Source organism: Lepidochelys olivacea (assembly GCF_965140295.1).
Source record: "Lepidochelys olivacea isolate rLepOli2 genome assembly, chromosome: 2".
In the NCBI taxonomy this organism is placed as follows: domain Eukaryota; kingdom Metazoa; phylum Chordata; order Testudines; family Cheloniidae; genus Lepidochelys; species Lepidochelys olivacea.
This window is the reverse complement of record NC_140412.1, coordinates 223,715,792-223,729,915: the sequence shown is the minus strand read 5'-3', so window position 1 is coordinate 223,729,915 and position 14,124 is coordinate 223,715,792. Positions and strand designations below refer to the sequence as shown.

The 14,124-nt window shown below is 40.1% G+C and overlaps 1 protein-coding gene across 1 annotated transcript in view; it reads left to right on the top strand.

Annotated features, from left to right (window-relative positions):
• Nucleotides 1–11,777, top strand: part of LOC311515760 (putative acyl-CoA dehydrogenase 6) — a 136,514-nt gene extending 124,737 nt beyond the window's left edge. The window contains exons 7-9 of the mRNA XM_084619070.1: nt 5,786–5,947; nt 6,089–6,239; nt 11,511–11,777. Of these exons, the coding sequence (XP_084475196.1) occupies nt 5,786–5,947; nt 6,089–6,239; nt 11,511–11,604 (407 nt within the window). The 3' untranslated portion in view covers nt 11,605–11,777. The remainder of the gene's footprint in view (nt 1–5,785; nt 5,948–6,088; nt 6,240–11,510) is intronic.
• Nucleotides 11,778–14,124: the final 2,347 nt, after the last annotated feature.

The following is a 14,124-nucleotide window of genomic DNA, read 5'->3' as shown; positions in this document are numbered from 1 at the left end:
CCAAGTTAAACCAGAACATCTGGGGGGGGGGGGTAGGAAAAAACAAGAGGAAATAGGCTACCTTGCATAATGACTTAGCCACTCCCAGTCTCTATTTAAGCCTAAATTAATAGTATCCAATTTGCAAATGAATTCCAATTCAGCAGTTTCTCGCTGGAGTCTGGATTTGAAGTTTTTTTGTTTTAAGATAGCGACCTTCATGTCTGTGATTGCGTGACCAGAGAGATTGAAGTGTTCTTCGACTGGTTTATGAATGTTATAATTCTTGACATCTGATTTGTGTCCATTTATTCTTTTACGTAGAGACTGTCCAGTTTGACCAATGTACATGGCAGAGGGGCATTGCTGGCACATGATGGCATATATCACATTGGTGGATGTGCAGGTATACAAGCCTCTGATAGTGTGGCTGATGTTATTAGGCCCTGTGATGGTGTCCCCTGAATAGATATGTGGGCACAATTGGCAACGGGCTTTGTTGCAAGGATAAGTTCCTGGGTTAGTGGTTCTGTTGTGTGGTATGTGGTTGTTGGTGAGTATTTGCTTCAGGTTGCGGGGCTGTCTGTAGGCAACAGAACCACACAACAGAACCACTAACCCAGGAACTTATCCTTGCAACAAAGCCCGTTGCCAATTGTGCCCACATATCTATTCAGGGGACACCATCACAGGGCCTAATAACATCAGCCACACTATCAGAGGCTCGTATACCTGCACATCCACCAATGTGATATATGCCATCATGTGCCAGCAATGCCCCTCTGCCATGTACATTGGTCAAACTGGACAGTCTCTACGTAAAAGAATAAATGGACACAAATCAGATGTCAAGAATTATAATATTCATAAACCAGTCGGAGAACACTTCAATCTCTCTGGTCACGCAATCACAGACATGAAGGTCGCTATCTTAAAACAAAAAAACTTCAAATCCAGACTCCAGCGAGAAACTGCTGAATTGGAATTCATTTGCAAATTGGATACTATTAATTTAGGCTTAAATGGAGACTGGGAGTGGCTAAGTCATTATGCAAGGTAGCCTATTTCCTCTTGTTTTTTCCTACCTCTCCCCCCCCAGATGTTCTGGTTTAACTTGGATTTAAACTTGGAGAGTGGTCAGTTTGGATGAGCTATTACCAGCAGGAGAGTGAGTTTGTGTGTGTATGGGGGTGGGGGGGATGTGAGAAAACCTGGATTTGTGCTGGAAATGGCCCACTTTAATTATGCACATTGTAGGGAGAATGGGGACAATGGGGTGGGAGGAGGTATTTTTTCATATTCTCTGTGTATATATAAAGTCTGCTGCAGTTTCCACGGCATACATCTGATGAAGTGAGCTGTAGCTCACGAAAGCTCATGCTCAAATAAATTGGTTAGTCTCTAAGGTGCCACAAGTACTCCTTTTCTTTTTACAAATGAGAAGGTTGAAGTCTATCTTGTAAAGTGTCCCCTTGCAGTTCAGTGCAGATGCAATTATTTCTGGACACAAAATTGTTCCTATAAAGCATAGACCAGTTCAAGTCTATCTGATAGCCTAATCCATAGTTTGTATACCTGAGGAAGTAGCACATCTTCAAAGAATTTTGTTTTAATCTGTTTCCATTGGAATTTATATTAAGAATAGAACAAAAAGAGTAATTTTCTGGAAATGTTTTTATTGGCCTTATGTTTCATAAAAATCTTATTTTGCCAGATCAAAATGTGGTCCCAAATTATTAAACATTCCTTTCTCTCTTTGTCTGCTAAATGTGTCACAAAGACAAGGTGAGTGAGGTAATATCTTTTATTGGACTAACTTCTGTTGGTGAAAGAGACAAGCTTTTGAGTCACACAGAGCTCTTCTTCAGGTCTGGGAAATGTACCCAGACTGTCACAGCTAAATACAAGGTGGAACAGATTGTTTAGCATAAGTAGTTAACACACATTTCAAGGGACCATTAAAGGTGAAGTAACCAGTTAACACCCTACCAGTCATCCAGTGTCTCTTTTCAGTTGATGATTTTTAGTGTCTAGCAAAGTTATGAAGAGAAGCTTCTAGGCTTGTCTCTTGAAAGTGTTGTGCAGATTTCCTTTGAGAATGAGGACCGGGAGGTCAGAGTAATCACGTTGTGAAAAGTGTTCACCCATAGGTGATGGAGTGTTTTTGTCTTTTATCATTTTTCTGTGTGAGTTCATGTGAGAGCAGTGTTTGTCTGGTTTCACCCACATAGTTATTACTGGGGCATTTAGTGCACTGTATGAGGTACACCATATGTGTGATATGCAAGTGTAGGACCCATGAATCTTGATAGGTATGTTGTGGGGGTGTTGATCATCAGAGCAGTGGAGATATGCCTACAGGCTTTGCATTTCTTGATCTGACAAGGGCTGCTGCCGCTTTGAGTTGGTGTATCCTATCTGGTGTATCCTCACCTTGCTTCTAGTGATAAGCTCGGAGAGGTTGGCGGTTGTTTGAAGGCCAAAAGAGGGGGTTCAGGAAAGATTTCTTTCAGAGTGTGGTCCCCATTGTGTATGTGTTGTAATTGTTTGATGATAATCCATATGGGTTCCAGTGTGGGGTGTGGTAAGTGACAACTAGGTATATGCGGTCAGAGGGGGTTTTATTTCTGTATGGAAGCAGCTTTCTCAGGGTACTTGGGTGTTCCATGATGTGAGCTACTTCTCTGGTGGAGTGTCCTTGTTTAGGGGAGGCAGTTTTAAGTGTGTTGAGGTATATATCCCAGTTTTTCTCCTCAGAGTCTATTTTGTGGTATCTGAGTGCCTGGCTGTAGATAAATTTCTTGATGTGTTTGGGTGGTTACTAGGTCTGTGAAGGCAGGTGTGATTATGTTGGGTTTCTTGTATATAGTTGTTTGTAGGGTTCCATTGTTGAAGCTGATCATGGTGTTCAGGGAGTTGATGCTAGTGTGGGAGTGTTCTACAGAGAATTTGAGGGGTGGGTGATAGTTGTTGAAGTTATGGTGGAAATCTATGATGGTGTGTATGTCATCGGTCCAGAAAATGAAAATATCATCAACGTATCTCAGGTATATCATTGGTTTTGTGTTGCATTTGTCCATAAATTCTTCCTCAAGGTGTCCCATGAAGATGTTGGCATATCGTGGAGCCGTCCTACTACCCATCACTGTTCCCATGGTTTGGACAAAGTGTTCATTGTTGAATGTAAAATTCTTATGAGTGAGGATGAAATGGATGAGTTTGATGATGTGTTTGGAGTGGATATCTGAGGGCTGTCCATTATCTTGTAAATATTTGAGGCAGGCAGCAATGCGAGGGATGTTGGTGTACAGGCTACTGATATCCATAATGGCAAGGATGGTGTTCTGAGGAGGTTATAAATGTTGTGGAGTTTCTGGAGGAAGTCAGTTGTGTCGTGGAGGAAGCTGGCCCTTTGTGCGGTGAGTAGTTGGAATATGGGTTCTATGAGTCCTGATACTCCCTCAGTCAGAGTGCTGTGGCCAGATATGATGGGTCTGCGTGGGTTCCCATGTTTGTGTATTTTGGGAAGCATATAGAAGGTCCCTGGAGTGGATTTGTGGGGGATGAGGTTGTAGAGTTTCTCTTTGAGTTGTTTGGGGGAGGATTTGATGATCTCCTTAAATTCCTGGGTAAACTGTGGTGTGGAGTCTTCTTTGAGTTCTTTATAGTTGGTGTATAGCAGTGGTTCTCAACCTATTTACCATTGTGGGCCACATGCAATACTACTTGCATAACCCTGAGGATGTCACATGGGCCGCAGCTGTGTGCTGATTGGGCCGCAAGTGGCGAATCACTTATGTATAATATAGTAAATATATCACAGACATTAATAAAAGTAGCTGTGTTTCTTGCTTTCTTGAAGAAAATAATGAAGCACACCTTTCTGTTCATAATGTGACATGCCCATTCAATTTTAAAAATCTGTCATGTTGCCCTCAGGACAACATGGACCCCTACAGAGTCCCACAGATGCTAGCAGATCACACTGTAAGACTGGGGACCTGGACAGTAAAGTGCAGATCTCTTTTATTTATTAATTCCTATATTCAACTTGGAGGTGATGGGAAAGTTTAATGTGTGCTAAGTCCGTAGAAAGGTATCTTTCTAAATACTTAATTTGTGCATGGGGGCTCAGGTCTGTGAGTCATGCAGCCAGGGCCAAGTCAGAGAACAATGATAAATGTTTAGGCATGAGGTGCTCTGCATTCTGATGTGGCAGATTGTTAGGCTTGGGAGTAGATGGGGATGTCCCCTTTGTATCCCTGAGGAATGACCTTGCACATTGGTTATCAGTAGAATGAAGAGAGCTTAGTTCATTTCTTCTAGTTTAAGGAGAGTTGTAGAAAGACTAGGCATGGAAAATTATGTACAGGGGAGCAGATTGTTCCACATATGTCTACTGTTGTTACCCAGGGTTTTCAGAACCCACAGTAGTGGTAACTTAACTATTTCACTCTAGGTGGTATCAAGAATAAATCAACGGGAACACAGAAATTCCATCTGATAAAAGATTAATGCAAGTAAGCGTGCTCTGTCTAAAACTGCAGTTTATTAGATTTAAGCACTCACAGACATAAGCAATAAGTTTAGAACATCCCAAATATTTACCTAAAATCTGGAATAGTATTGAGTAATTAACAGCAGGTTTACTTTGGCCAGTTGCTAACCCACTGAGGAGAAAAGGTGTAGGGAAAAATGTCTCTCAGGATGGCTTCAGAGGTCTGCTCCAAGTACACTGTATTAGCTAACCTTTATAACTAACTTCTACAAAATACGTAGGTCATCGTGACCCCTACTAAATCATCACTTTTCCTAACTTTCAATAAACTACTTATCAACAAACATTCCTAACAATCTTAATTGTAATAAACTTCTATATCAAAGGCGCCCAGATTCAAGGTTTTCTGTCCACTTATTTTCTTTCAGTCTCAGTTGTTGACCTTTTTCTCTCCACTCCTATTCTGATTAGCAGAAATTGCCAGCTAGTTTTGACCTTGCCTCTAAAAGCCTGCTTTCAAATTAACCCTATACTATGTGGTGTTCTATTTTATTAATTCATGGTGGCTGAATGCACATAATAGGATTGCCATTAGCATGATCACATTCTGGGGTACACTCCTACCCCTCAAATCCAGGGTAACACTCTAGGATTCTTACACCATCCTTTGAGGCCACTGGACTCTACGGACTAATGGTCTTATTGAGTATAGTAATTCTTATGTTCCTACAGTTCAGAATTCTTTGTTCCTTTAGCTTGTCCCAACATGTACAGAAGGTTATATGGGTGTGATGGGTGACCAGTGATGAGACAGAAGCAAGGAGTAGCCTTGAAAGTGATGCAGAATGTGATGTGGAGTCCCTGAAGGGACTCATAAAGATGGGTGATGAGGCAGGGAAGATGAGTTTGGCAGCTGTGCCATGTGGATGGCCTAGAAGGAATGAGGTGAATGGAGAGAAGAAGGTTACAATAATCAAGGTAGGAGATTACTGAAGCATGGACAAGGGTAGTGGCAGTAGATATAGAAAAGAAGATGTTCTTAGTATTCCAGTTTATACATACATACACTCTAAAGTCTTTCTTCAAGACATATTGGAATGACGGACATCTGTAGGGAAGTGAAACTATAAATAGTAAATAAGCCCCATAGAATAATTTATTTTTAAATAACTAGTTTATTCATTGTACCTATTTCACACAAGCTGGGAGGAAAAAAAAGTCTTCCTTTTTAACAAACCTCACACACACCACATAACCGCAAAACCCTTGAATAAAAACAGCTGTTGTTCTGTGCTTTGATTCCTCTAGTCCTGGCACCAATGGAAAATGTGATACAAGAAACTATTGACTATACTCGCCAACGGAAAATATACAACCAGCCAGTACTGCATAACCAAACAGTGCACTTTCGCCTGGCAGAATTAGCAACTGAGGTGGAACTTGTTCGCTCTCTGCTCTACCAGGCTGTTGGTAAGCTTCCACATTTGGCTTCAGGAATATACTCTTAATATCAAAAAATTGTCATGATTGGAAATCTGTGGGAAGGGGGTTGGGAGTGAAGTTATACTGCAGTCAGTGACTTACTATAGAATTTGTGCTTTTTTATTTTAGCTCTCTATATAAGAGGCAATGATGTGACCAAATTTGCTTCCATGGCTAAACTAAAGGCAGGTCGTCTAGCCCGTGAGCTGAGTGATAATTGCCTCCAGTTCTGGGGCGGAATGGGATTCACCAATGAGGTGCTAGTGAGCAGACTTTACAGGTGAGTCACTGTTTGAGAATGTGAAAGGTTTTGACTCTGCTTTAAATAACTTTGATCAAATATATGGAGTATTAAAAACCCTACATGGGATGTTTGCTCTTTCCAGTTTTGCTGCAGTGAAAATAATCTGGAACAGACCCTCAGTTGATGTAAATAATGAAGTTCCATTGGAGTTACAGAAGCCACAGATCTGATCCTTTGATTATCTCCTGCCTGATCCTGCAGTGGGATCCACAGGCAGAGAGTTTCATTGGCTCCAATGTGACTTTGCCTAGGTGTAACGGTCAAGGAATATGGAAGAAGATCCCTTTTGCAGGGATCTTCTTTAAACAGTAATTGTGTGGTTTAATCTACCCACAAGGCTCGTCTGAAACTCAAGTAAAGGGAGTGGTCACTGGTGACTCCATATTCCTTCTACAGTTCACCATTAGCCCTATATGTCTCTAAGGCAGTAGCTCCAGAGAGAAGGACACCTTAATGACAGGTCCTTTCCCCATTAGCAAGGGGGTGCCTATCCTAGGTGCTCCTGACACAAATTACAGAACCAAAATAAAAATGAATGAGCAACAGAACTTGACCCCCCATAAAAATGGATTCAGGAGTCTACCTTTAGGCTCCTGTTTTTGAAACTCAACACTCCGCACAGCTCCAACAACCTTTCCCCTGGTGGACCTTCCAGTATTCTTCTCTGGCAGCCTGTGTGGGGCTAGCTCAGGGATCTTTTCCAAGACATGTGGAGGAATGAAATTCTGCCTCTCGCTCCCTCAATGCTGCCCCTTGGATGGGATTTAAGAGGTGCAAAGGCCTTACAGTGGCCCTACACACCATGAGTAAATTTTACCTGTAGAGACTCTGTGGACTTTTAAAAGGGAGATGCCAAACTATACACCCTGAGCCCACTGAGATTCCTGCAAAGATGATAAAAACAGAGGGAAGAGAAATACTGACTATAGAAATGAGCAAAATTGTAAGGAGAATATTTTCTATGCATTGCCAATAATCCTTTAAGTGGGATGCTGGCTCCAGTACCCTGTGTTCTTTTGGAGGATGGTTATAGCCTATATGCCAAGTGATGTTATTGCTGTATGCATTTTTACATAAACAAAATATGGATCTTAAATTCTCTTGCTTATAGTAGATTTCAGCTTGCATATCAAACCTCATAACAAGATGCCTAACAAAGTGTTAGTGGAATCAGGGTTAGGTCTGTCAAGATACTAATAAATATACCATTTCTGCGTAAAGTGGCAATAGGAAAATTGAAAAAATGGAAGTTATAAAAATTTTACTTCTTTATAATGTGTTACTTTGTTTCTAGAAATAAAGCTCTTGAAATACTTTACTAAAAATTACATCAGAGCACAGGATATAAACTGTCAACAGTCTCATTGCTAACAACCTCTTCTGTTAAACCAATGCAACAGAAGAAGGAAAGTGTTATTTAAAAATGTCTGATATAAAACTGCCGTCCCTTTGTTAGAAAGGCTGTAGAACTGCTGCTTCAGAGAGGTAAGGCTGATGTGGGCTGGCTGAAGAAGAGCTCGGATGTGTTGACCACAAGGTAGTGATATGGCAATTTCCCGAGCAGGGAGCAGTGTAAGTGCTTCATTCCCCAGAGCACCTTTCTGCAAGCTTCCTACCCTTTTCAGAGCATGCTGCTGTTGGCAGTGGTGTTGTAATACATTTGTATTACATATGCCTCAGGAGTAGGATTTCCGTGGAGGAGGGAAATAAATCTCATGCATTTGAAAAGGTTTGATTTGTCCTCTGAACTTGTGGTTTTGGCACCATAGCTACTTCTGGGAGCACCCGTCTGACTCTGCTATGGCTGTTCTGGCCCATTCCAGGATAGGGCAGTTATGTATAAGGATTCCAGGATAAGCAGACTAGAGTAGTTATGTATTTGCTCTCCAGCTGGCAAATCCAGCACATTTCCTATTGGGATCTAACCTGTGCCTGCCATCTAATATTAAAGAAATAAATCCTTGCCACCTCAAAAGAAAAAGCCTTATAAATAGACCTAAATGATGATGATCACAGTCCAGAATTTTGTTATGAACTAATACAATTCCATGGCTGGATAATTATAGTCACCAGAGAGGTGAAGTAAGAATATCACCTGAAGGAACAAACAGGTTTACTCTGTAATCCTTTGTAATCTCTACTAATAAACAAAGCAGCAAGTCTCCTAATACTAGCTCTTCCTTTTACTCAGACATTGCTGTAATCAGTTCACATCACTGTGACGTTTGTACAGCAGCAAGCAGCTGTTACTGTAAGTGCATGGCATGTCCATTCAGTCATACCAGGAAAATTAATTTGCAAAGTAATCCTTAGTAAGCAGCGTTAGTGCTTGACACACAGGTCAGTCTGCTATTACTTCAGCAAGCATCATGAACTATGATAACTGTTTAATACAGTCAATACATTTGAAATTGCTTAACAGTGTTGGTAGGGACTTTTAACTAGACATTGTACAAACCTGTCTGCCAAGTTGTTTCAGTAATTGTTATCACTTTAAGTTCAATAGCTCTGAAATCATTTGTTCTACAAAAGTATTTCCAACGTACAGAGTTGTTAGAAGATGGAATTAATGAACGCTAGTTACCCCTCCCCCTCACTAAACACGTCCTGCTGCTTTTATGTAATACAATTCCCAGATGTTTCACTTCTTATATCTCAGTGTTTATTAAATAAAATAGATATAGTAAGGATTTTTCTTTTCTTTTTTGGGGGGAGAGGGGGAGGAGAAAATCATTTTCGCTCACTGATTCCAGATATATGATTGTTTCATGGAAAGATCCCCATTTTATATAGGTAGACATTTCCATATATTACATATTTGGATATTCAACAAACTTAGATTTCATTTTAATATAACATGACTTTTTTAGCTTGTCAGTGACTAACTAATTTGCTTTATTAGAAACTATTTAAATTTGTAAAGGGTTATGATCAACCTGAAATCTAGTCATCACAAAATTTTTTTACAGTAGTTTAAAATACTACAAGCTACCTCTGGCTTCTGTCAACTGTTACAGTGTTGCAGTCACGCATTCCTGCTTTTTAAATGTTTTTCTTCCCCAGTTGCTGTGTGTAAAACCCAAGCAAGCAACAGGGGAAACTGATTATTGGCTATGCTTATGAAACAGGTAAAATGACTGTAAATGGTGCTGCCAAAAGTGCAAAGTGGGGTAAATCCAAAAGATTTCTTTTTCTCAAATACCTTTTAGTTATTGCTAGGCAAAGTTTTATTAGTAATAGATAAAATTATAAGTATGGTTTTTAAATTGTTACTTTGAATAACCAAGCATTTGCTCGGTTTCAGAGTAGCAGCCGTGTTAGTCTGTATTCGCAAAAAGAAAAGGAGTACTCGTGGCACCTTAGAGACTAACAAATTTTTTTTAGCATAAGCTTTCGTGAGCTACAGCTCACTGCATCGGATGCATTCAGTGGAAAATACAGTGGGGAGATTTATATTTCCCCATGTTTATCTCCCCCCCCCCACACTGTTCCTCAGACGTTCTTGTCAACTGCTGGAAATGGTCCACCTTGATTATCACTACAAGGTGTGTTTCCCCCCCCCCCAACTCTCCTGTTGGTAATAGCTCACCTTAAGTGACAGGTTTCAGAGTAACAGCCGTGGTAGTCTGTATTCGCAAAAAGAAAAGGAGTACTTGTGGCACCTTAGAGACTAACCAATTTATTTGAGCATGAGCTTTCGTGAGCTACAGCTCACGTCATCGGAGTGAGCTGTAGCTCACGAAAGCTCATGCTCAAATAAATTGATTAGTTTCTAAGGTGCCACAAGTACTCCTTTTCTTTTCACCTTAAGTGATCACTCTGGTTACAGTGTGTATGGTAACACCCATTGTTTCATGTTCTCTGTGTATATAAATCTCCCCACTGTATTTTCCACTGAATGCATCCGATGAAGTGAGTTGTAGCTCACGAAAGCTTATGCTCAAATAAATTTGTTAGTCTCTAAGGTGCCACAAGTACTCCTTTTCTTCAAGCGTTCTTTCAAGCTTGAATTATTTTGTGTTTTTTTAGAAAATGTTTAAAAAGTCAGTGTAACCTTTTATGTTGTTTTTTCAAACAGACCATAAATCTTATGAACGTATACATCTGATCTAGAATGACTCTAAGTAATTTCTTCTTTTCTTGATATGTGTCTGATTACCACAATGTTGCTATTGAATTGAAGAATGGTAGTTTAGCAAAACAGTTTTTTCCCCCAGGGAAATTCAAATTTACAAAGAAAATAGGAAAGAGCAGGGGCATGGTGGTTTATAGATCTGAGTTGCTATGAGAATTTAGGCATCACGGGTGGGGATGGCTCAGTGGTATAACAGCCAGCTTTTCAATTACTATTGCTGAAACCACCCACTCAAAAATAAGTAGGGTTAGAGCGGCCCTTCCAGGAAGATAAACTAAGTAAAAGTAAGGCCTTAAAAATAGTCTTATCAGATCAGGGTGGATGTTGGATACCATGATGTATTTTAAGAAGTAGTATTTACTCCAAAGTCATGCAAAAATGAACAGCCCCCGGTGTTCTGCAGAACCCTTGCTGCTGTTCGATTGTGACCCTTCACTACAGAGATCACTGAAGTTCAATGTTACAGATTACACTGAATTTCTGAAAAGTTAAAGGATGCAAGATGCCTTTTCTCCCTAGAACCCTTTTAGGGAACCTGCTCTCTCTACCCTCCATCCCCAGCAGACACAATTCCTTTTGTAAAGTGCAGCCTTCATCGTGGGGAGCATGGAGATTTCAAGTGTTAGCCCAACAAACTTGGACAATCTAAACAATGTAGACAATGGAACACAAGCTGCTCTTTAAAGGTTTCTCTGGCCAATTTTTAAAGCTGTAGGAAGTTAGCAAAGGGGCAAATCCTTCATAAGCTTTACTTTGAAGGGGAAACAAAATTACTGAAATTCAGAGCTAGCATTACACTTGAAGAAAACTGCATTTCCAAACTTTAGGCTATGTCTGAAGCAATGCTGTGTTTTTCTTTTCAAACAACCGGAAAAGTTCCTTCACTCTGATTGATGTGTATGTACAATATTAACTAAGGTTTTGTCTAGGAAGTATATACACTTCTACAGCTAGAGTATGTTTCTGTGTAAGAAAACCAGACGAAAAGTAGCTTTGTAGTAACTAAATGTGTGTCGGGGGCGGGGTGGTGGAGAGAGGAAACATTTCAGTTCAGCATGAATTTTCAGCTGATGTATCATAAAAATGTTTTCACCCATTCTTTTTCTCTGCAGAGACTCAAGACTACTGTCAATAGGGGCTGGTGCAGATGAAGTCATGCTTTCCATTATATGCAAATATATGGAAACTCTTCCACAAAAGAAGTAACACCCAGCAACAGTTACATTTCTTCATTGAAAATTCATGAGAGAGATACAATATATTGATTACATACTGAAAGAATAAGCAATATATTTAAGGTGAAATTTAAGTGAAATTTTCTAGCATTTATGCCAATGATCTACTAGTTAGTGCCTTTGTATGCAAAATTTCTTGTACCATAACTTTTAAATTAAATACTGAAATTAAAAGAAAGTAATCTGAAAACATGTATCCTCTTGCAACACTTTTTTCTCTTGTTGCAGACTAGTTGCTGCTTGTGAGTGGTCCAGTGCAGGGGTGGCCAACCTGAGCCTGAGATGGAGCCAGAATTTACCAAAGTACATTGCTAAAGAGTCACAGTAATATGTCAGTAGCCCCCCATCAGCTCTCCCCCCAGCCCTGTGCCTTCCGCCGGCCGGCAGCCCTGCTGATCAGCGCCTCCCACTCCCTCCCCGCACCTCCCAATCAGCTGTTTTGTGATGTACAGGAGGCTGGGGGCGGGGGTGGTGGTGGAGCGAGGACATGACAGGCTCAGGGGAGGGGGCGGGAAGGGGTGGAGTGGGGGCAGGGCCTGTGGCAGAGCCAGGGGTTGAGCAGTGAGCACCCCCCGGCACATTGGAAAGTTGGCGCCTGTAGGTCCAGTCGCAGAGTTGGTGCCTGTACAAGGAGCCGCATATTAACTTCTGAAGAGCAACATATGGCTCCGGAGCCACGTGTTGGCCACCCCTGGTCTAATGCATATGAAGTAAATGGAGTGAGTGTCTACTTATATAAGCAAGGTACACCTACATTTAAAAAATCTAAACCATGATAAAATTGAGTGCCGCCTTGCCACATCCAGTGCAAGAGACAATTCTACCAGTAGTTTACTTAAGCAAATTTTAATGTAAAACTGCACTGAACACCAACCATATTGGAGGCATGCACTTCATCTTAGGTTGTAAGCTCTTTGGGGAACGGACTTTCTTTTTCTTCAGTGGTTGTACGGTCCCTGGTCCAGAATTAGCGCTTCTAGGCACCACAGTTTCTCATTTCTCATACCACATTTCTTGCATTTGTACATTCCGTTACTGGAACGGTAATTCTGCTGTCCTTCACTCACCTATAGGTTACCTAACTCTCACTTAGTAATATTAAATGATCAATAGCTCACACACTGCAGAAAGTGGATCTACATATACATCATTCATTTCGAACAGTGGCCATAAGTCTGGTAATATTCCCTTACATACCTAGTCCTTAGCTATCCGGGGGTAGCCGTGTTTGTCTGTATCCACAAAAATAACAAGGAGTCCGGTGGCACCTGAAAGCCTAACATATTTATTTGAGCATAAGCTTGCATGTGTAAAAAACCACTTCTTCAGATGGTTCTTTAGAAGTGGGGTTTTTACCCACAAAAGCTTATGCCCAAATAAATCTGTTAGTCTCTAAGGTGCCACCGGACACTCTGTAGTCCTTAGCTGAATTGTTACAGTCTGCAACCACACTGGGGAAGTTATACAGTCTACTGCCTGTGTTATACAGGAGGATACACTGGATGAGCACAAGGGTCCTTTCCGGCTTTGGAATCTATGATTGACAGGAGTTTACACTGGTTAGGACCTACGGACCAAATAGACAACAACTTTTTTTTTTTTATTTTCTCTACATAGATCAGTCCATTAATATTTGCTCATTTTGAATATTGATTCATCAGTGTCAGTTACACTTATTAGAATTGTTTAAACTTGATTAAATGTGTTTCACAGTGCCGTAAATTGTAATTGCTTTAAAGTACAAATATGTGACAAATGAAATTTGATTGGACAAATTAGCATAATTTGTTACAGAAGTCCCTGTCATGCAGTGTACAGCTGCTTGCAATAAATGTAAAGGTTAGTTTTACATTATACTTACATTGAATCAAAATTAGTCTTTACATTTCAACCTTATCTGTACCTTCAAAATTGACTCTGGTTATTCCTTCCACCACTTTTAGATGAGAACAAACCTTTTAAACTGAAACATATTAAAAAATCAACTGTCAAAAACCATTTTACTGCAAAAAGAATGCTTTTGATGGGATTACTGCTCATTAAAATGGAGAATTTTCACAGTTTAATGATAAATCATAACGTATGTCTTAAGGAATCTCCACAGCATTGTGGGGTTAATTCTTTAAAGCAGATATTCCTTTAAGCATCATGACAGCTAATATAAAAGTACATTGCAACTGGAAATACTTGTTTTGCTGGTACAGTAAAATACCATTTGCATTAAGTGCAAGAGCCATTTAAAATTACTAATTTTAAAAAACCCCAACCCCACAGCAATTAAATTTAAAAACAAAAGCAAAGATAATTACAATATACATTGGAGAACTGTGTGAATAACCGACAGTTTGGTTTGGTGGCAATTCTGAAAACTAAAAAAGAATAAAAACCATTTTGAGCTGAATCAAACATTTTTGTTTGACCCAGAAAATAATGTTGCATTTAACATTTGGTTTTTAGCAACATTAAAGGAAATTTCAAATAGTTGTTTCAA